The sequence below is a fragment of the Ammodytes marinus genome (assembly GCF_949987685.1).
Source record: "Ammodytes marinus genome assembly, chromosome: 12".
Lineage (NCBI taxonomy): Eukaryota > Metazoa > Chordata > Actinopteri > Uranoscopiformes > Ammodytidae > Ammodytes > Ammodytes marinus.
In genome coordinates, this window is record NC_137216.1 from 28,845,991 (window position 1) to 28,868,490 (window position 22,500).

Below are 22,500 nucleotides of genomic sequence, written 5' to 3' on the forward strand. Positions count from 1 at the left end.
CTTGTTGTCAAAATCACTGTTCACTAGTATGGCCTTTAAACCTGCAGTGTGTAGAATTTGGGGTTTTATTTCCTAGCAGATTTTGTAGAAAGTAATTATAATATCCATAAGTACATTTAATTTAATGCATAATAGCTGAAAAAAATGATTTGAATAAAAATGTTTCTCCTTAGAAAGGGTCTCATATATGTCCGTATTTCTGCATATTTTGGACCAAGGCCTAGTGCCGCCATCTTGCACAACTTAGGCCACTCTCCCCTAATAATAAAATAAATGTATAATAATAATAATAATAATAATAATAATAATAATAATAATAATAATAATAATAATAATTAATAATAATAATAATAATAATAATAGCAATACTAATATAATAACAACAACAATAATAATAATAATAATAATAATAATAATAATAATAATAATAATAATAATAATAATAATAATAATAATAATAATAATAACAACACATAATAATAATAACACATAATAATATAATAGTAATAATAAATAATAATATAAAATTAATAACATTAAATAATAATAACAATAATATTATTAATACATATTAATATAATATTAGTACTTTATTACTTTACTTTACTTACTTTATTATGTACTTTACTTATTATTATTATTATTATTATTATTATTATTATTATTATTATTATTATTATTATTATTATTATTATTATTATTATTATTATAAATATCTCATTGGTCTAGTAGTGGACTCTGATTTAAATAAGTCACTAAATAAACTAGAAATGCAATTCCTGAAGAAATTGCGGTGTGAATGCTGCGCTGCTGCTGAATAAACTTCACTGCTGAATGTTGATGAAGAACGAAGGATGAATATATCTGAATGAACAGAATGGTTGAACAATAGAATGTTTGAAAAATGTGCAATATTTGGAAGTTTGAATGGACTTTTCAGATGAATTTATGAATTAATTATGACCTTAAACTATGATAAATGTTATCAGTTCATCTTTGAGTCAGAATCAACATTTTGCAAAATTTGAAGAAAAACCGTGGAAGCGTTCATAAAATACTGCAGTCACAAAAGGCAATGTCACAGTGACCTTTAAATTTGACCTTTGAACTCCTATGAGGTCATTAGTGAGTCATAATCAACATATGTGCACATTTTTAAGAAAATCTGTGTAAGTCTAAAATTAAGCGCCAGCCGGGATTTGAACCGCCGACCTTTGTATTTCAGGGTTAATCGACTATGCACTCTTCCACCCACAGTTAGTATGACTCATGTTCCCAGTCAGACGTCGCCTGGCATTCCCAGCGCTGGCAAATTAAATTTGCTGCGCGTGTTGGTCTGGACACGCTCCGTTGAAGCTTTATCAAGAAAACCAGAAATCTGGCTGGTGGTTTCAATTGGTTTCAATCTAATATGGGCGCGCCAGAGCCCCTTATATGGTACTCTGGGGAGGACGTAACCGGATGACGACAGTGACGTGCATGCGACGTCGAAGCCGTGACAGTAAACATCAAAGATGGCTGCGGATATGTTGTGTGAGTTTGAGACTGCTTTGGCCGCGACCCTTTACGATTTGGAAGACGGCACTCAAATCTTTCATTAGCAAGTAAGTGGAATGTTCTATTTTGCCGACCGACCACGGCAAACGTTTAATTTAACAGTTGAACAGCTGTTTGCTAAACGAAAGGGGCTTACGTCACCTTGTGCATCGCTCTGATTGGTTGTAGTGCTATCCAACTGCGTGCAGTGTCATTTGAAATGCACGAGTAGGAGCCGCCCCTTGAGTTGGAAATTACTATTGATCGTGGCCAGACCCTCTATCGTTCAAGATATCAGGGTCTGGATTTCCAGGCTAAGTCAGATGCACATTTAGCAGGATAAAATTTGATGGCAAACACTTATCTTGAACCTGTGACCTTTGAGACCACAATCCAAAGCACTTTCCAGTACACCACCAGATTTGTGTTATAAGGAGGAGAGGAGGTGATATTTTAAAAGGTAAGACTGAAAGACTTGCCCTGGTCAGACGGAAACGGAGAAACCTAGTGAGACACTAGTTTGTTCAGTGTTTATTTCTCACCATAAAATAAAATTTCACCACATTATTATTTTAAACCGCAATATTCAAATTTGATAATACCTATCACTTTACCTTCAAGTCCCAGTTATTTTATGATAAACCTGTACACAAAACATTTCAGAAAGGATATTGATGATAATCTTATTGACCTCTTAAGATAGAGAAGATGGCATAATCAAATCAACAAGTGTAAAACAACATGTTTGTTCGAATATATGTTACATTGTAGGCTACCCTCTATGCATATGCATACCAATAACTGTGTCAGACACCTGTCAAAAGTAGGGCTGGAGCCTCCATCGATGCAGATCTTCTTTTGAATATTGTGTAGGAAACCCAGATGCATATATGTTGTTATATATTATATGATGTTATATAGTGATGCTAAATGATACCCAAGTGTCTGATAATGACGTACATGCATTTTAGACCCTTAGTGCCAAATTTCCTGGATTGCGTGAAGTTGAACCAAGCAAATTTTCCATGTAAGGTCAATGGTCATGCTGCTACACGGCCTGTCCCTGTCCCTGTAGTCCGCTCAGTGTAACGGGAGGCCAGAGGCCTATTCGCTGTCTGCCTTAGTAGGGCCAAACAGTAGTTTCAGACTGCTAGGGTCGTGAACGCTCACGCAACTGACGCATCAACGTCGTTGCCAAGTGAACAGACAGTCCCACAGCCAATAAGAACGGAGTATCTGAGCCTGCTCTGATTGGTCAAAATTAACATGAGCGGTGGCAATTTTAGGGGGCAGCACACAGAGGCAGGGGGGAGCAAAGTGATGAAAAAATATTTTCAGACTACTTCACCTACATATAGCTGAATGGCTATTATGACAGTTTTGCCAAATATTACAGTGAAAAAATTAGACACTGCAGCATAGGTGAATAATACAATGTATAAAAAAATGTGTATTATTTGGAATGTTGGTTCTCTACAATCATATGAGGTCATCTTTGAGTCATGATTGACATGTGTGCAAAGTTTACCTGCACTTTAAATTCTAAAAATGTCTTACTCCGGGGAGGTCTCGAACGTCATTTTCTTCTCGCAACTCTGTCACCGAGAACTTTGTTCTTTCTTCTCGCGGAGTATGTAACAGGCTTTAAGGGATTGGAGTTTTGAGTCAAAGACAGGTGCACGTGCCAATGGTGTCACCATGGTGACAGAGAGCTAATCAGTGTCAAGTGTAAACAGCTGCTAATCTACACACGTACAGACACTTCTGTCCCCAACCAGATCACACAGACAGAGGTTTTAAATGAACGCATAAGTCTAAACTGCTGCCTGAGGACGACCTAGAGAGAGAATGTATATGAATCAGCTAAAGGACTATGAAGATGTGGAAAAGTAATTATAGTCTTAAGTATGAACAGTAGTGAATTGTTGAACTCTAATAGGAATGTTGTTGAATATTTAAAAATGTCTAGATCAAATTATAATTGAAAGACATGAAAAAAAAAATTATGTGTGAAATAGGCCTTCAAAGAGCAGAGTGTTTGCCCCATTTCAACTGTGCCTCTCCGAACTGTCTAATAAAGCGGAAAAAAGAAAAAAAGAATAAAGAAAAAAAAGTGAAATTGCCCTTTAATGGGCAGAGTGAGTCACCAAGGTGAGTGTATGTCTTATTGAGGGTCTGTGATCAGGCAGAAATCCCACCTTTTAGAGGCCTCAGAGAGGTAATTTCATCCAAAACGTCACCTCAAACCGCTGCCTCTAACTGACGGACCGTGAGTCTAACTGACAAAATTATTTTATTGTCAGAACCAGAAGAATCTGATGAAGACACAGTGTGAAGATTATGTCTGTAATGTGAAGAATATGAGAACCAGAGCATTTCAAAGGTGTGGTACAGTCTGCCTTTCTCCAGAAATGTCATGTCTCAGTTATCAAGGCGGCAGTTGGTTGGACACCATTTAGCTTGGAAGCCCAGACCTCCCATTGTGTAAGTCCGATTGCTTCAGTAGTCACATCTATGCGACCGGCAGAATATGTCCTACATTTTGATGTAAAAATTATCCACGTAGGGTTTAATTTGTGGGAGTGAGAGGCAGTTAAGTGGAAGGTTTTGGTGTATTTTTACACCAGTTCTACACTGTAACAGTTGGTTTCCCCAGTCTGCCTCTGAACATTCCGTCCCATCCGGATCCCATTATAAATTTAGAAAGAGGTTGAAAAAAGCTTAAAACTAAAACTGTGTTTGTTCAAAGACAGTTGAAGATTTTAAAAAGTTGAATGAGTTTTTAATAGCTGTAATTAATGTGAATTGTTTAACGTTTGAATGGAGTCTCTAGCTGAAAAAATGCGGGAGGAGATAGGTTTCAAAGCAGAGGAAGTTTTAGCGGTTTGGAATGCTGCTCCTATCCGCTTCAATGTTAAATAATTTTTGTTTAATTGCTTATTAATTATGAAGTTATTAATTTTTTTGAAATTTTTGAATGAAAGCAGACATGTGAAAAATGGGCTGAATATGAGGATAGTTGAATATAGTTTGTGGAATGAAGCATGTTGAAGATATGGCCGGCCCTGAAAAGCGGGCGGAATAATAATAATAAGAATAAATACGCAGAATATCAATGCTGTGAATGCTTTCAGCATTCACACCAAATAAACAAATATACAAGAATATACATGAAAAATAAAAAATAAAAGACGTTTTATATGATCAAATTTTTTTATTTGATTAGATTAGATTACATTAGATTCCCTTTCTTGCCATTACACAGTAACAGGTTACAATGCAGCTAAATGTAGGGGGGTCTAAACTGAATCCGAACTTCAGTTTGAGCAACATGCATCTATGAATATATGTACAGCATAATATCTGTGCAGCAAATAGATTACAACAGTTATAAGTCAACAGTGCAGTGCAAAAAGAGAGTGTGAGTGAGCAGTACGGACTAGGCAGTGTGAGATAGGGATGGGAACTCTGTAAGCAGTCTGACAGCTGAGGGGAAGAATTAATGTTGCTTGATGAAGTTGTGTGCCTTTCGTAGACACCTCTTCTCATATGTTGAGGTTATGGTAAGGGGTGTGGTCTTGCGTTGATCTATCTATCTATCTATCTATCTGTCCGTCCGTCCGTCCGTCCGTCCGTCCGTCCGTCCATCCGTCCGTCCGTCCATCCATCTATCTATCTATCTATCTATCTATCTATCTATCTATCTATCTATCTATCTATCTATCTATCTATCTATCTATCTATCTATCTATCTATCTATCTATCTATCTATCTATCTATCTATCTATCTATCTATCTATCTATCTATCTATCTATCTATCTATCTATCTATCTATCTATCTATCTATCTATCTATCTATCTATCCATCCATCCATCCATCTAAAGGGCTTGGTGTAGTACTGTGGTGATGGCATTGTCCGCGGTAGGCAAACTGATAGGGGTCTAGTGTGGGAGGGAGTTTGGTTTCCAGGTGGGCTAAGACCAGCCTCTCCAAGCATCTCATGATGGTGGAAGTGAGTGCCACAGGTCGTTAGTCATTCAGGCTCTTTGGGGAGCTGTGTTTAAGGACAGGCACTACTGAGGTGGATTTGAAGCAAGCAGGGACTTTTGCTTGGGCTATAGAGACAGGGAGAAAATGCTGGTCAGGGAAATCGTGTTTCGGTAAAGGTACGGGCCAACTTTGCCTAGTGTGAGTGCGTCCTAACATACAGTCCCCTCCAAAAGTATCGGAACAGTGAGGCCAATTCCTTTATTTTTGCTGTAGACTGAAAACATTTGGGTTTGACACCAACATATAAATATGAGACAATAGCTCAACATTTCAGCTTTCATTTCCAGGTATTTACATCTGGATCTGATACACAACTGATAAGATAGCATTATTTGTATAAGAACACCACATGTTTAGGTGAGCAAAAGTATTGGAACAGATAGACTTAAAATAAATTTAAGTGAATAAGACTTAATATTTTGTTGCAAATCCTTTGCCTGCAATAACTGCATCAAGCCTGTGACCCATTGACATCACAAAACTTTTGAATTCTTCTTTTGTGATGCTTTTCCAGGCTTTCACCGCAGCCTCATTGCAAGCGAAGGATTTGCAACAAAATATTAAGTCTTATTTACTTTAATTTATTTTAAGTCTATCTGTTCCAATACTTTTGCTCACCTTAAAATGTGGTGTTCCTTTACAAATAATGCTATCTTCTAAGTTGTGTATCAGATCCAGATGTAAATACCTGGAAATGAAAGCTGAAATGTTGATCTATTGTCAAATATTCATCTGTTGGTGTCAAACGCAAATGTTTTCAGTCTACAGCTAAAATAAAGGAATTGGCCTCACTGTTCCAATACTATTGGAGGGGACTGTATGTCCTGTGGGAAACACTGTATAGTTTAACCCACCGTCCTTTTCAAACACGTCTGTCTATTTCAATTCACTGAACTCAGCAGTGTTTCCTTTACCCCAAAGACAAACTCCAGCATAGAGCGGCTGAGTGAATGTGGTCTGGACTCTGTGGAGGAGAGTCATGGTTTCAGAGACGCTGTAGAAGGACAGAACACCTGCACTGTGATCCAGGTACACTCCTATTCTGGAGGACTGGGGACCTGAGACGGGAGTATCGACTCTGTTGTGCCTAAACTCATACCCGTTTGTGTGACAATATAACTCCCAAGATTTGTCATTGTCTCCAAATAAACATTCACCCCCTGCTCTGCTGATATTCTTGTATGCGACTGCCACACTAACGGAATTGCCTCTCCACTCCACCTCCCAGTACCAACGACCTGTCAGACTCTCTGTACTCAGGACCTGAGGATTACCACCAGTGAATCTGTCTGTGTGACTAGGATAAGACTGTGGTTGACCCATTCTTGTTGCTTTCCTGTTCCCATCAGATAATAACAGCAGTGTGTGTGCTGTGTTTGGATCCAGTGTGATTCCACGTGAATATCTTAAGAAGTCAGCTCTGGTCTTGGGCTCCGGTTGAGGCAGTAAAACATCCACTTGAGTCTCTGTCAGTGAGATGTTTGTCCATGTCTCTCTCAGGACGTCCTGTAGCTTCTCTCTGGCTTCTGACACAGCCGCTGTCACGTCCTCAAAGTATCTCAGAGGACGGATGTTGATGCAGGATGAGTGTGTAGATTCACTGAGTGCAGACAGTGAGCGGTAGTCGTGTAGAAACTGGTTGTGATCCTCTGTGTGTGAAACGGGGAAGAACATTTTACTAAATATCTTTAATTGCCCTTGACATTCATTTATTTTAATGCTGCCGTAAAATAGATAATTCTTTTTTTGGTGATTTTAATGGTACACTTTTTATATGTATTTGCAAAGCCAGAGTTAAAAAATGGACAACTAGGAATTCGTAGGACTTTCCTAAACACACAACTTGAATCTATACTGATCCTCCATTATATCGTATAAACTTCTATTGGAGGGCAGTCGGCATTACATATGTTTCAAAGTGGTTTTAAAAAAAGTATTTAATATATTAGTAGTCTTACATTTGATTTGGAAAATCCCGATAGAGGGGACAAGGTATTTTCAAACATTTAATAAAATCGCCCTGGAAATGATCCATAATTCCCCAAAACACATTTCACACAGAAAAAAACAAGAAGTGAATTTCTTACCGTAGTGTGCCAGCGTCTTCAGCTCAGCGTCTCTCCTCTTCAAATCAGCGATATCCAACTCCAGCTTTTCCTGAAGATCTTTGACTCGACTCACTTCAGTTTCCTGTTGGGATCTGAGCTGCTGCTTCACATCAGAGCTTCTTTTCTGGATGAGACGGATCAGCTCGGCGAAGGTCTTCTCACTGTGCTCCACTGCTTTATCAGCAGAGCCATTGATAGCCTCCACCTCCTGTTGGAGAACCTTCACATCTTTCTCTACGTCCAGGATTCTCTTCTGGATGTTTAGTCGACTTCCCTCGAGCTCTTTCTGCCTCTCAGTGCGTTCTGCTGCAGCTGACACTGTGTCGTGGCCTTTGTGTTCGTCCATTAAACACAGATAACAGATACACTGCTGATCAGTACGGCAGAAAATCTTCATTACCTCATTGTGACGAGAGCAGAGGTTCTCCTGGAGATTCTTGGAGGGCTCCACCAGCTTGTGTTTCTTGAATGTCGGTGATTCGTAGTGAGGCTGGAGGTGTTTCTCACAGTAAGAGGCCATACAGAACAGACAGGACTTAAGGGCTTTCAGTTTTCTCCCAGTGCAGAAATCACAGGCCACATCTTCAGGTCCAGCATAGCAGTGATCAGCAGGAGCAGCTTGGAGTCCAGTCTTCTTCAGTTCCTCCACTAAATCTGCTAACATGGTGTTTTTCAGCAGCACAGGCCTTGTTGTGAATTTCTGCCTACACTGAGGGCAGCTGTAGAGTTGTTTACAATCCTCTTGATCCCAGTGGGTTTTAATACAGTCCATACAGTAGCTGTGTCCACAGTGAAGACCCACCGGATCCTTCAGTAGCTCCAGACATATCGAACAAGAGAAAGTTTCCCGATCCAAAACTCCTGCCTGCGCCATTTCTCCTCTCTGTGTCAGTGACTGTGTGAGTTTCACTTCCTTGAAACTGCACCTAGTCTGAGCTGTGTGTGTGTGTGTGTGTGTGTGTGTGTGTGTGTGTGTGTGTGTGTGTGTGTGTGTGTGTGTGTGTGTGTGTGTGTGTGTGTGTGTGTGTGTGTGTGTGTGTGTTGTGTGTGTGTGTGTGTGCAGTGAATGTAGCATGTGGGGCGAGCTGATTATAGTTGGTTACACCCATTGTTGAACTGTAGTTCTAAAGGGGAGGGACCAAGGACAGGTATGTACATGGTGGAGCTGTCTGTTTGAAAGCAGGGAGAGGAGAAGGGAGGGGTTAAAATAGACCTACTGTATGCAGAACAAGTTATTCCTCTTCTGAACTAGACTAGATTAGATTCACTTTATTGTCACACTCAGAGGAAACACTAACATGCATACAAAGTGGACGATTGAAACGGGTCAAACGGGTTGAGCAGTTCAAAGCGTCTATATCACAATCTGTGTGTTGTCCCCCTACTAACGTCCTACTCATACTAAAAGCCCTACTAACGTCCTACTCATACTAAAAGCCATACTAACATCCTACTCATACTAATGTTGATGTCAATTTGAGTATGTTGTGTTTGTGTATGTTAGTTTGTGTAGGCGAGAAATGCCCGGATGAGTACTTACTCCTGGGATGATTTTGTGTATGGATTGTTAGGATACTCTTCCTACTCAACCGCCCCACCATGCATTGCGTCTTTTCAAACGACAAGGACACTTTTTTTAAAATTCTTTTTTGCTTCTGTATACTTCAGTGTAAACAGTCGGACGAACCTCGCATACACAATGGATGGTTAAGTAGACAGTATGTAGTATATACATGTTGAGTATGTAGGAGGGAGGACGTTAGTAGGGCTTTTACAACAATAATGTGTCCACTCTCTCCCCCTCTCCTTCCACAGATTGTGTTTAAAAACATGGCGACTCGACCGTACAGCATCTATCCACACGGACTCACCATAGAGAAGTCAGAAGAGGGAGTCAACTACCCACCCGGAGGTAATACATAATACTATAATAATAATAATAATAATAATGATAATAATAATAATAATAATAATAATAATAATAATAATAATAATAATAATAATAATAATAAATAATAATAATAATAATAATAATAATAATAATAATAATAATAATAATAATAATAATAATAATAATAATAATAATAATAATAATAAATAATAAACTCCAATATGTCCAAAACTCTGCTGCCAGATTACTCACCCACACCCGCTCTAGAGAACACATCACTCCCATCCTCAAAAAACTTCACTGGCTCCCAATACAGCACCGAATTAATTTCAAGATCCTGCTCATCACCTACAAAGCCCTCAATAACCTTGTCCCCCCCACCCCACCTCACCGACCTCCTCAAACGTCACTCCCCCAATTGCCAACTCAGATCATCTGCCACCAACCTTCTGACCCCCATCACAAGATCAAAGCACCACACCACAGGAGATAGACCTTTTGCCATTGCTGCCCCAACCATGGACATAATAAAGAGAATTCATAATAATAATACATTCTTTATTATGTCTATGGCCCCAAACCCTCTGGAACTCCCTCCCCACAAACATCCGAAATGCAGACTCAATCAACTAATTTAAAAGCCAACTCAAAACTCACCTCTTCAAGAAAGCATATGACCCCTGACCCCACCCATACCACACCTGACTCTATTCCAAACCTCATTTTGAATTTGTATCATGTTTTCCTGTTTTTCTTTTCTTTATGTACTGTATATTCTATGTGATGTAAAGCGTCTTTGAGTGACCTCCAAAATAATAATAATAATAATAAGGTAATACATATCTCCACTTGGTCTAGTAGTGGACTCAATAAGACACTAAATAAAATAAACAAATATACAAGAATATACATGAAAAAATAAAAATAAAACATGTTTTATATGATAACATTTTTTTATTTGATTTGATTATATTACATTAGATTCACTTTCTTGTCATCACACAGTAACAGGTTACAATGCAGCTAAATGTAGGGGGGTCTAACCAGAGTGCAAACATCAGCTTGAGCAACATGCATCTATGAATATATGTACAGAATAATATATGTGCAGCAAATAGATTACAACAGTTATAAGTCAACAGTGCAAAAAGAGAGTGTGAGTGAGCAGTAGGGACTAGGCAGTGTGAGATAGGGATGGGAACTCTGTAAGCAGTCTGACAGCTGAGGGGAAGAAGCTGTTCTTAGGCCCTGTTTCCCATGAATGCCAGAGATGCATTTTCAACGTATTTCCGCTCAGGCAGGGGGCGGCAGTTGAGTAGGGGGTCCCTAATGTGGACAAAAGTCACATCGGTGTTTCCACTGTCAAATGAATGCGGACACATCGGACCCAAGCGACGTAAACCACCTCCGAATGTGGTTTTTGTGATCCGATCTCAATGCGTCTTGAGAGTGTTTTCACCTGTAGTTAGAGCTGTTGGTAGGGAGTGTGGTCTTGGTTATGCGTTGGGTGATTTTCACCGCCCTCTGCTGTGATGTCTGGTCCTTGATGGTGCAGTTACCTTGAGCTGAAATCAATGAACAGTAAACCTTACGTAGGAGTTACTCAGGTCCAGGTGGTAGAGGGCTGGGCTATCTATCTATCTATCTATCTATCTATCTATCTATCTATCTATCTATCTATCTATCTATCTATCTATCTATCTATCTATCTATCTATCTATCTATCTATCTATCTATCTATCTATCTATCTATCTATCTATCTATCTATCTATCTATCTATCTATCTATCTATCTATCTATCTATCTATCTATCTATCTATCTATCTATCTATCTATCTATCCATCTAAAGGTCTGGGCATAGTACTGTGGTGAAGGCATTGTCCGTGCTCCTGTTCTCTACGGAAGGCAAACTGATAGGGGTCTAGTGTGGTTTGGAGTTTGGTTTCCAGGTGGGCTAAGACCAGCCTCTCCAAGCATCTCATGATGGTGGAGGTGAGAGCCACAGGTCGTTAGTCATTCAGGCTCTTTGGGGAGCTGTGTTTAAGGACAGGCACTACTGAGGTGGATTTGAAGCAAGCAGGGACTTTTGCTTGGGCTAGAGACCAGGTGAAAATGCTGGTCAGGGAAATCGTGTTTCGGTAAAGGTACGGGCCAACTTTTCCTAATGTGAGTGTGCCCTAACATATGTCCTGTGGGAAACACTGTATAGTTAAACCCACTGTCCTTTCAAACACTGCTGTCTATTTCAACTCACTGAACTCAGCAGTGTCTCCTTTATACCAAAGCAAAACTCCAGCATAGAGCGGCTGAGTGAATGTGGTCTGGACTCTGTGGAGGAGAGTCATGGTTTCAGAGACGCTGTAGAAGGACAGAACACCTGCACTGTGATCCAGGTACACTCCTATTCTGGAGGACTGAGGACCTGAGACGGGAGTATCGACTCTGTTGTGCCTAAACACATAACTGTTTGTTAAACAATACAAGGCCCAAGATTTGTCATTGTTTCCAAATAAACATTCAATCCCTGCTCTGCTGATATTCTTGTATGCGACTGCTACACCAACTTGTAGGCCTCTCCACTCCACCTCCATGTACCAACGTCCAGTCAGACTCTCTGTACTCAGGACCTGAGGTTTTTTAGTGAATCTCTCTGTGTGACTAGGATAAGACTGTGGTTTACCCATGTTTGTCACTTTCCTGTTCCCATCAGATAATAACAGCTCTGTGTTTGCTGTGTTTGGATCCAGTGTGATTCCACGTGAATATCTTAAGAAGTCAGCTCTGGTCTTGGGCTCTGGTTGAGGCAGTGAAACATCCACTTGAGTCTCTGTCAGTGAGATGTTTGTCCATGTCTCTCTCAGGACGTCCTGTAGCTTCTCTCTGGCTTCTGACACAGCCGCTGTCACGTCCTCAAAGTATCTCAGAGGACGGATGTTGATGCTGGATGAGTGTGTAGATTCACTGAGTGCAGACAGTGAGCGGTAGTCGTGTAGAAACTGGTTGTGATCCTCTGTGTGTGAAACGGGGAAGAACATTTTACTAAATATCTTTAATTGCCCTTGAAATTCATTTATTTTAATGCTGCCGTAAAATAGACAACTCTTTTTTGGGTGATTTTAATGGTTAAACTTTCTATATGCATTTGCAAAGCCAGAGTTAAAAAATGGACAACTAGGAATTCGTAGGACTTTCCTAAACACACAACTTGAATCTATACTGCTCCTCTATTATATCGTATAAACTTCTATTGGAGGGCAGTTGGCATTGCATATGTTTCAAAGTGGTTTTAAAAAAAGTATTTAATATATTCATATTCCTACATTTGATTTGGAAAATCCTGGACAAGGTATTTCCCAACATCTAATAAAATCGCCCTGGAAATGATCCAAAATGCCCCAAACACATTTCACACAGAAAAAAACAAGAAGTGAATTTCTTACCGTAGTGTGCCAGCGTCTTCAGCTCAGCGTCACTCCTCTTCAAATCAGCGATATCCAACTCCAGCTTTTCCTGAAGATCTTTGACTCGACTCACTTCAGTTTCCTGTTGGGATCTGAGCTGCTGCTTCACATCAGAGCTTGTTTTCTGGATGAGACGGATCAGCTCGGCGAAGGTCTTCTCACTGTGCTCCACTGCTTTATCAGCAGAGCCATTGATAGCCTCCACCTCCTGTTGGAGAACCTTCACATCTTTCTCTACGTCCAGGATTCTCTTCTGGATGTTTAGTCGACTTCCCTCGAGCTCTTTCTGCTTCTCAGTAAATTCTGCTGCAGCTGACACTGTGTCGTGGCCTTTGTGTTCGTCTATTGAACACAGATAACAGATACACTGCTGATCAGTACGGCAGAAAATCTTCATTACCTCATTGTGACGAGAGCAGAGGTTCTCCTGGAGATTCTTGGAGGGCTCCACCAGCTTGTGTTTCTTGAATGTCGGTGATTCGTAGTGAGGCTGGAGGTGTTTCTCACAGTAAGAGGCCAGACATTGTAGACAGGACTTGAGGGCTTTCAGTTTTCTCCCAGTGCAGGAATCACAGGCCACATCTTCAGGTCCAGCATAGCAGTGATCAGCAGGAGCAGCTTGGAGTCCAGTCTTCTTCAGTTCCTCCACTAAATCTGCTATTATGGTGTTTTTCATCAGCACAGGCCTTGTTGTGAATGTCTGCCTACACTGAGGGCAGCTGTAGAGTTGTTTACAATCCTCTTGATCCCAGTGGGTTTTAATACAGTCCATACAGTAGCTGTGTCCACAGTGAAGACCCACCGGATCCTTCAGTAGCTCCAGACATATCGAACAAGAGAAAGTTTCCCGATCCAAAACTCCTGCCTGCGCCATTTCTCCTCTCTGTGTCAGTGACTGTGTGAGTTTCACTTCCTTGAAACTGCACCTAGTCTGTGCTGTGTGTGTGTGTGTGTGTGTGTGCGTGTGTGTGTGTGTGTGTGTGTGTGTGTGTGTGTGTGTGTGTGTGTGTGTGTGTGTGTGTGTGCGTGCAGTGAATGGGGCGTGTCAGCTGATTTTATTTGGTTACACCCATTGTCGAACTGTATTTCTAAAGGGGAGGGACCAAGGACAGGTATGTACATGGTGGAGCTGTCTGTTTGAAAGCAGGGAGAGGAGAAGGGAGGGGTTAAAATAGACCTATTGTATGCAGCACAAGTTATTCCTCTTCTGAACTAGATTAGATTAGATTCACTTTATTGTCACACTCAGAGGAAACACTAACATGCATACAAAGTGGATGATTGAAGAGTGTGTGTGTGTGTGTGTGTGTGTGTGTGTGTGTGTGTGTGTGTGTGTGTGTGTGTTTGCACTAGATCACGGTATTAACTAATACAAAGGACTTTACACACCTTAATGAATAATACATTAAACTATCGTATAAAATTGGCTGACATTTTGTTTGCTGCGGATAAAGAACACTTTTGACTTAAAGTCTCTGGAAAAATAGTAAAAGTTTTTAAAAAGCTTTTTCAAAAATATGATCTTTGAAGCTGGAATTCAACAATATACTGTAACCAAAAGGCAACACAACATTCTGGACCGGTCATCGGGGCATACTATTTAAAATTGTATGCAGACCATGGCTGTTTTCGAAAAGCCCAACTAACATCCTACTCATACTAAAAGCCATACTAACATCCTACTCATACTAAAAGCCATACTAACGTCCTACTCATACTAAAAGCCATACTAACGTCTTACTCATACTAAAAGCCATACTAACGTCTACGGCTGTGTCAAAAAATCGATATATCGCGATATTTAGTTTTGCGATATCACTATCGATTTTTATAACAAAAATGCTTTTCAAGGCTTTATTGACAGTGCAGAGATACATATGAAATGGGGCAGAGAGGGAATGAAATGCAGAGAACAACCACGGGTCAGGTTGCAAACCCATGTCTGCTGTCAGGCCTGAGCCTCTAGGATACTGACTATTGAAGTTAGATCAGTTTTGTTTATAAGAATACTTAAGTTTCACTGTTTCACAAAAGCATACTGATGTGTTTTCATTTTCATTGTGTCCTGTACAGTTAGTACAAGAGTGAATTGGATTTGTTATTTTGATGTTATGGCAGCTGCAGCAGTGTTTGATCATTTGCCAAAACCAAAAAAAGGAAGAAAATAGTAAAGGAAGTTGTGAATTAAATAGTTTTGACTTCATTTGTCTGTGCAATTATCAATATATTGTGCTGTTGTGTTTGACAAGGCAACTTCTTTATGGAATATGGCAATATGTCGTGATATATCAAGATACGCAATATATCGTGATATATCGTGTTGTGACCAGTGTATCGTGATACGTATTGTATCGCAAAGTCCTTGACTATACCCAGTCCTACTAACGTCCTACTCATACTAAAATACCTACTAACGTTATACTCATACTAAAAGCCCTACTATCGTCCTACTCATACTAAAAGCCATACTAACGTCCTACTCATACTAATTTTGATGTCAATTTGAGTATGTTGTTGTTGTGTATGCTAGTTTGTGTAGGCGAGAAATGCCCGGATGAATACTTACTCCTGGGACGATTTTGTGTATGGATTGTTAGGATACTCTTCCTACTCAACCGTCCCACAATGCATTGCGTCTTTTCAAAATACACAGAAGTTTTTTTTATTTTTATTCTTTTTTGCTTCTGTATACTTCAGTGTAAACAGTACAACGAACCACGCATACACAATGGATGGTTGAGTAGACAATATGTAGTATGTACATGTTGAGTATGTAGGAGGGAGGATGTTAGTAGGGCTTTTACAACAATAATGTGTCCACTCTCTCCCCTCTCCTTCCACAGATTGTGTTTAAGAACATGGTGTCTCGACCGTACAGCATCTATCCACACGGACTCACCATAGAGAAGTCAGAAGAGGGAGTCAACTACCCACCCGGAGGTAATACATAATAATATAACATTATTAAATAGTAATAAAATAATAATACTAATAACAAATAAATAAATAATAATAATAATGATAATAATAAATAATATCAAATTAATAATAACAATAATAATAATAATAATAATAATAATAATAATAATAATAATAATAATAATAATAATAATAATAATAAAAATAATAATAATAATAATAAAAATAATAATAATAATAATAATACGGTTATAAATATCTCCACTTGGTCTAGTAGATAGATAGATAGATAGATAGATAGATAGATAGATAGCTTTATTGTCATATGCACCGTTACAGCACAATGAAATTTGCCTTTAGCCAGTAGTGGACTCTGGTTTAAATAAGTAACTAAATAAAATAAGAAACATGTACAAGAATATACATGAATAATAAAAAATACAAGACGTTTTATATGATCGACTTTTTTATTTGATTAGATTACATTAGATTCACTTTCTTGTCATCACACAGTAACAGGTTACAATGCAGCAAAATGTAGGGGGGGGTCTAACCAGAGTGCAAACATCAGCTTGAGCAACATGCATCTATGAACATATGTACAGAATAATATCTGTGCAGCAAATAGATTACAACAGTTATAAGTCAACAGTGAAGTGCAAAAAGAGAGTGTGAGTGAGCAGTAGGGACTAGGCAGTGTGAGATAGAGATGGGAACTCTGTAAGCAGTCTGACAGCTGAGGGGAAGAAGCTGTTCTAAAGGGCGTTTCAGACAGAACGCGTTTATCGCCCCTGGCAATGCATTCTCAATGGAGAGGCGAGCGGACAGAGAGAAGGTGCGGCGTTCTGTCAGGCGACACGACAAGCGGGCGCACTCCCGTGGAACTGTCTCTTCCGTGCTCGCCGAACTCTTGCGCGCGCTCGTAGGGGCCGTTGGAAAAGTTGAGAACTGTTTATCTTTTTGTCGCGGCGGTTGAACAATCACAATCGCGCTCCTCCGCCCGTCACTTCACACGGGGAGCGCAAAGTGAAGCCGCGGGGACAGGCGACAACGCGAGCGGAATGTCGCCTACCGTCTGAAACGGTCTGTTTTGCCTGGGAGGCTGTGGTAGCGTCTCATGATGGTGGAAGTGAGAGCCACAGGTCGTTAGTCATTCAGGCTCTTTGGGAGCTGTGTTTAAGGACAGGCACTACTGAGGTGGATTTGAAGCAAGCAGGGACTTTCGCTTGGGCTATAGAGACAGGGGGAAATGCTGGTCAGGGAAATCGTGTTTCGGTAAAGGTACGGGCCAACTTTGCCTAGTGTGAGTGCGCCCTAACATATGTCCTGTGGGAAACACTGTATAGTTTAACCCACTGTCCTTTCAAACACGTCTGTCTATTTCAATTCACTGAACTCAGCAGTGTCTCCTGTAGACCAAAGCAAAACTCCAGCATAGAGCGGCTGAGTGAATGTGGTCTGGACTCTGTGGAGGAGAGTCATGGTTTCAGAGACACTGTAGAAGGACAGAACACCTGCACTGTGATCCAGGTACACTCCTATTCTGGAGGACTGGGGACCTGAGACGGGAGTATTGACTCTGTTGTGCCTAAACACATACCTGTTTGTGAACCAAAATAAGGCCCAAGATTTGTCATTTTGTCCAAAAAAACATCCATTCCCTGCTCTGCTGATATTCTTGTATGCGACTGCTACACTAACTTGTTTGCCTCTCCACTCCACCTCCAAGTAACGACGTCCAGTCAGACTCTCTGCACTCAGGACCTGAGGATAATAACCAGTGAATCTGTCTGTGTGACTAGGATAAGACTGTGGTTGATCCATGTTTGTCACTTTCCTGTTCCCATCAGATAATAACAGCTTTGTGTTTGCTGTGTTTGGATCCAGTGTGATTCCACGTGAATATCTTAAGAAGTCAGCTCTGGTCTTGGGCTCTGGTTGTGGCAGTGAAACATCCACTTGAGTCTCTGTCAGTGAGATGTTTGTCCATGTCTCTCTCAGGACGTCCTGTAGTTTCTCTCTGGCTTCTGACACAGCCGCTGTCACGTCCTCAAAGTATCTCAGAGGACGGATGTTGATGCTGGATGAGTGTGTAGATTCACTGAGTGCAGACAGTGAGCGGTAGTCGTGTAGAAACTGGTTGTGATCCTCTGTGTGTGAAACGGGGAAGAACATTTTACTAAATATCTTTAATTGCCCTTGAAATTAATTTATTTTAATGCCGCCGTAAAATAGATAATTCTTTTTTTGGTGATTTTAATGGTTAAACTTTTTATATGCATTTGCAAAGCCAGAGTTAAAAAATGGACAACTAGGAATTCGTAGGACTTTCCTAAACACACAACTTGAATCTATACTGCTCCTCCATTATATCGTATAAACTTCTATTGGAGGGCAGTTGGCATTACATATGTTTCAAAGTGGTGTTAAAAAAAGTATTTAATAGTCTTACATTTGATTTTGGAAAATCCTGATAGAAGGGACAAGGTATTTCCCAACATCTAATAAAATCGTCCTGGAAATGATCCAAAATGCCCCAAAACACATTTCACACAGAAAAAAAATTAAGTGAATTTCTTACCGTAGTGTGCCAGCGTCTTCAGCTCAGCGTCTCTCCTCTTCAAATCAGCGATATCCAACTCCAGCTTCTCCTGAAGATCTTTGACTCGACTCACTTCAGTTTCCTGTTGGGATCTGAGCTGCTGCTTCACATCAGAGCTTCTTTTCTGGATGAGACGGATCAGCTCGGCGAAGGTCTTCTCACTGTGCTCCACTGCTTTATCAGCAGAGCCATTGATAGCCTCCACCTCCTGTTGGAGAACCTTCACATCTTTCTCTAAGTCCAGGATTCTCTTCTGGATGTTTAGTCGACTTCCCTCGAGCTCTTTCTGCCTCTCAGTGCGTTCTGCTGCAGCTGACACTGTGTCGTGGCCTTTGTGTTCGTCCATTAAACACAGATAACAGATACACTGCTGATCAGTACGGCAGAAAATCTTCATTACCTCATTGTGACGAGAGCAGAGGTTCTCCTGGAGATTCTTGGAGGGCTCCACCAGCTTGTGTTTCTTGAATGTCGGTGATTCGTAGTGAGGCTGGAGGTGTTTCTCACAGTAAGAGGCCAGACACTGTAGACAGGACTTGAGGGCTTTCAGTTTTCTCCCAGTGCAGAAATCACAGGCCACATCTTCAGGTCCAGCATAGCAGTGATCAGCAGGAGCAGCTTGGAGTCCAGTCTTCTTCAGTTCCTCCACTAAATCTGCTAACATGGTGTTTTTCAGCAGCACAGGCCTTGTTGTGAATGTCTGCCTACACTGAGGGCAGCTGTAGAGTTGTTTACAATCCTCTTGATCCCAGTGGGTTTTAATACAGTCCATACAGTAGCTGTGGCCACAGTTAAGACCCACCGGATCCTTCAGTAGCTCCAGACATATCGAACAAGAGAAAGTTTCCCGATCAAAAACTCCTGCCTGCGCCATTTCTCCTCTCTGTGTCAGTGACTGTGTGAGTTTCACTTCCTTGAAACTGCACCTATTTTGAGCTTTGAGCTGTTTGTGTGTGTGTGTGTGTGTGTGTGTGTGTGTGTGTGTGTGTGTGTGTGTGTGTGTGTGTGTGTGTGTGTGTGTGTGTGTGTGTGTGTGTGTGTGTGTGTGTGTGCGTGCAGTGAATGGGGCGTGTCAGCTGATTCTAGTTGGTTACACCCATTGTTGAACTGTAGTTCTAAAGGGGAGGGACCAAGGACAGGTATGTACATGGTGGAGCTGTCTGTCTTTGAAAGCAGGGAGAGGAGAAGGGAGGGGTTAAAATAGACCTACTGTATGCAGAACAAGTTATTCCTCTTCTGAACTAGACTAGGTTAGATTCACTTTATTGTCATTACACAGTAACTGGTTACAATGCACCGGAATGTAGGAGGGTCTAACCAGAGTACGCACTGTAGCTTTAGAGTATAAGGCTGGTGTCATTCTATTTTTAGTTTGTCCCAAAGGTGATCAACCCACTGCTATTCAATAAGGCTCATTGATACCTGGAAATCAAAACGTTATTAAAAAAGGAGTAAATGATGCATTTGTTTTGGGGACTATTTTTAGCTGTGGATTGATACGTTATTGGGTCCCTTGTGTGTGTTTACGGCACCGTTATGGCGTATGTGGAATCGACTCATAATAAATGACAGTGGCCCTTGTTTATTGAAAATGTCACCCGGCGCTCGTTAATGTGTTTTCAATATTTGACGTGTTTTTAATTAAGTTCCACGGCACTGGGGAATACGCTCACGTCCAAGTTATATCTGGCTACTCAAGGCAATATATTTTAATAGCATCAATTCACTGTTGGTTTGGGGCTTTATTATTGTTCAATATGTTGAAATTAAAGGTGTAGTGAGTGATTCTGGAGAACACTCGTTAAATTCACTTTTTGTCAAAAAATCGGTGAATACGGGGCGCTCCGGTGGCACGTAGCGCGTACCATATCGGCTCAGGCCTTCGTTGCAGTGGTCGCTGGTTCAAATCCGACCCGTGGACCTTTACTGCAGGTCATCCCTTCTCTCTCTCTCTCTGTCTGTCTCTCTCTCTCTCTCTCTCTCTCTGTCTCCCCATTTCAACTCTGTTCTATCTAATAAAGCTTGAAAATGCCAAAACTAAATCTGTGAATATCTCCTCATGATCCACTACCTGTCTGTACTGTGTGTGCGCTGACAAAAAAAATCAAGTGTTAATAATACAAATCCTAGGCTCTGTAATCAGGCATATTGTAACAGGAATGTTAAAATACGTGTTCGTTTAATGGAAATATGGAAGGCAAAAATAATGAATGAAATGGAGAAAAGTTTCCAAGTTATCAGAGGAGGTTTAATGAAGTGATATCACGGAACAGATTATGCTTCCTCTCGGGACAGGAAAAGTCAAAAAAGTGAAGTCCTTCTCAACAACAAAGAGTTATATTAACTCTGACATCATTACAATTTCTACTGATTGGTTACATCTTGTTGTCAGGCAGATCTCAGAGTCCGTCCTCTTGTTCTCTGACCGAAACCAGAGACCATGGATGATGTCGTCCTCCCCCGGCCTGGAGAAAGTTTGTAAGAGTGCTTGGCTTAAAGGCCCTTTGTTCTACCAGATACAGGAATGTATCTTATCTCATGGGAAATCAGCTTCATTTTTATTGCCTAGTCTCTCTGTCTCCCAGGATCATCAGGAGAGAACATCTAACATCTACCCAAGTTAAATGTGAATAAACAACTTGTTTAAATGATTATATATTGGTAAATGCCAATTAAAGAGGGGGGGGGGGGGGCATAATATCATTAAAATCAGAGTTTATTTTTCTAACAATTGCTAGCTCCCAGTTTACAGAGTCTAGGCTGTTTATTTACACCAATCTTTTTCTTTCTTTCACCGCACACACAGTACAGACAGGTAGCGGATCATGAGGAGATATTCACTGATTTTGACAAAAAGTGATTTTGACAACAAGCGTTCTCCAGAATCACTGACTACACCTTTTAAGGAAAATATGGAATATGACCACATATACAGCTCCGGAAAAAATTAAGAGACCAATCTGGATTTTTCTTCAATCTTCATCTCTACATAACTTAATGAAAATGCTCTTTAATGACAAAAAATGTATTTGTGAATTTGGTAGAAATGTTGTTAGTAGTTTATATTATAAAACCAAAATGTTCATTCTACTCAAACATCTGCCTTTAAATAGTCAAACGAGAGACACTGAACATTTGGAGTGGTCTCTTAATTTTTTTCCAAAGCTGTATTGTCGGGAGAATATGTCTTTCAGGGTGTTATTTTGTCAAATGGTGACACTCTTGACAGGTAGACAACAGTGACAGGTAGACAGGTAGACAGTGAGTGTTATTGGCCGTGGAGCAAAATTGGCTTTTTAATCAAAATGTGTGTATTTTCTTTGTCAAAACTGTCCGAAAAAGGCACACATGAGGCTATTTATACCCCCCCAGGTTGACTTGGACTTGCCAAATGTTCTGAAAGCTATTTTATTTCCTTGTCCCCTTGAGATAGATTGCGCCGGAAGCGTTGTGATGTCAGCAAAATGGTCCGCGATGTCTGGTGGCTAAGTGCATTTCTTTTAAAGCTATAGTGCGGAACTTTTTCATGTATAAATTAATGTGGGTTATAACATTCAAGCCATCGCCAAATAAGTTGACACAAAGTTGATTAAGCCTATTATCAGCTCCACAAAACTCTCTCTGTATTTCTCAGTATGGCAGCGTTTATAAAACTGATGCCCCCCCCCCCCCCTCCCCCCCTGACACTGGTGCAGGAGCTCAAGAAAAATCCCAAGAAGAGCCCAAGAAATGTTTCAGTTGTTGATTCTACTGCTAAGAAAACAAACCTGGACGTACAGCAGAAGGTATAAAATCCATGTGCCATCACTGAAGGCTTTACCTCATGTAGATGTGTCAACAGTGTTGTGTGTACGGCGTCTGTGTGTGTGTGTGTGTGTGTGTGTGTGTGTGTGTGTGTGTGTGTGTGTGTGTGTGTGTGTGTGTGTGAA

General features: G+C 40.4%; 3 protein-coding genes across 3 annotated transcripts in view; all 3 read right to left on the bottom strand.

Moving 5' to 3' along the window:
• kcnh3 (potassium voltage-gated channel, subfamily H (eag-related), member 3) overlaps positions 1-22,500 on the bottom strand; it is a gene marked incomplete at both ends in the record, with an annotated part of 131,653 nt that overhangs the window by 48,509 nt on the left and 60,644 nt on the right.
• On the bottom strand, positions 5,355-13,928 carry LOC307258396 (uncharacterized protein). The gene is made up of 5 exons (XM_080037918.1): positions 13,030-13,928; positions 11,844-12,599; positions 11,047-11,152; positions 7,676-8,595; positions 5,355-7,237 (listed from the first exon to the last, which is right to left on the bottom strand). The coding sequence occupies exons 1-5, from the start codon at positions 13,922-13,924 to the stop codon at positions 6,465-6,467; spliced, it is 3,450 nt and encodes a 1,149-aa protein (XP_079894044.1). The 5' UTR covers positions 13,925-13,928; the 3' UTR covers positions 5,355-6,464.
• Positions 16,466-19,451, bottom strand: LOC307258428 (tripartite motif-containing protein 16-like). The gene is made up of 2 exons (XM_080037955.1): positions 18,551-19,451; positions 16,466-18,119 (listed from the first exon to the last, which is right to left on the bottom strand). The coding sequence occupies exons 1-2, from the start codon at positions 19,443-19,445 to the stop codon at positions 17,347-17,349; spliced, it is 1,668 nt and encodes a 555-aa protein (XP_079894081.1). The 5' UTR covers positions 19,446-19,451; the 3' UTR covers positions 16,466-17,346.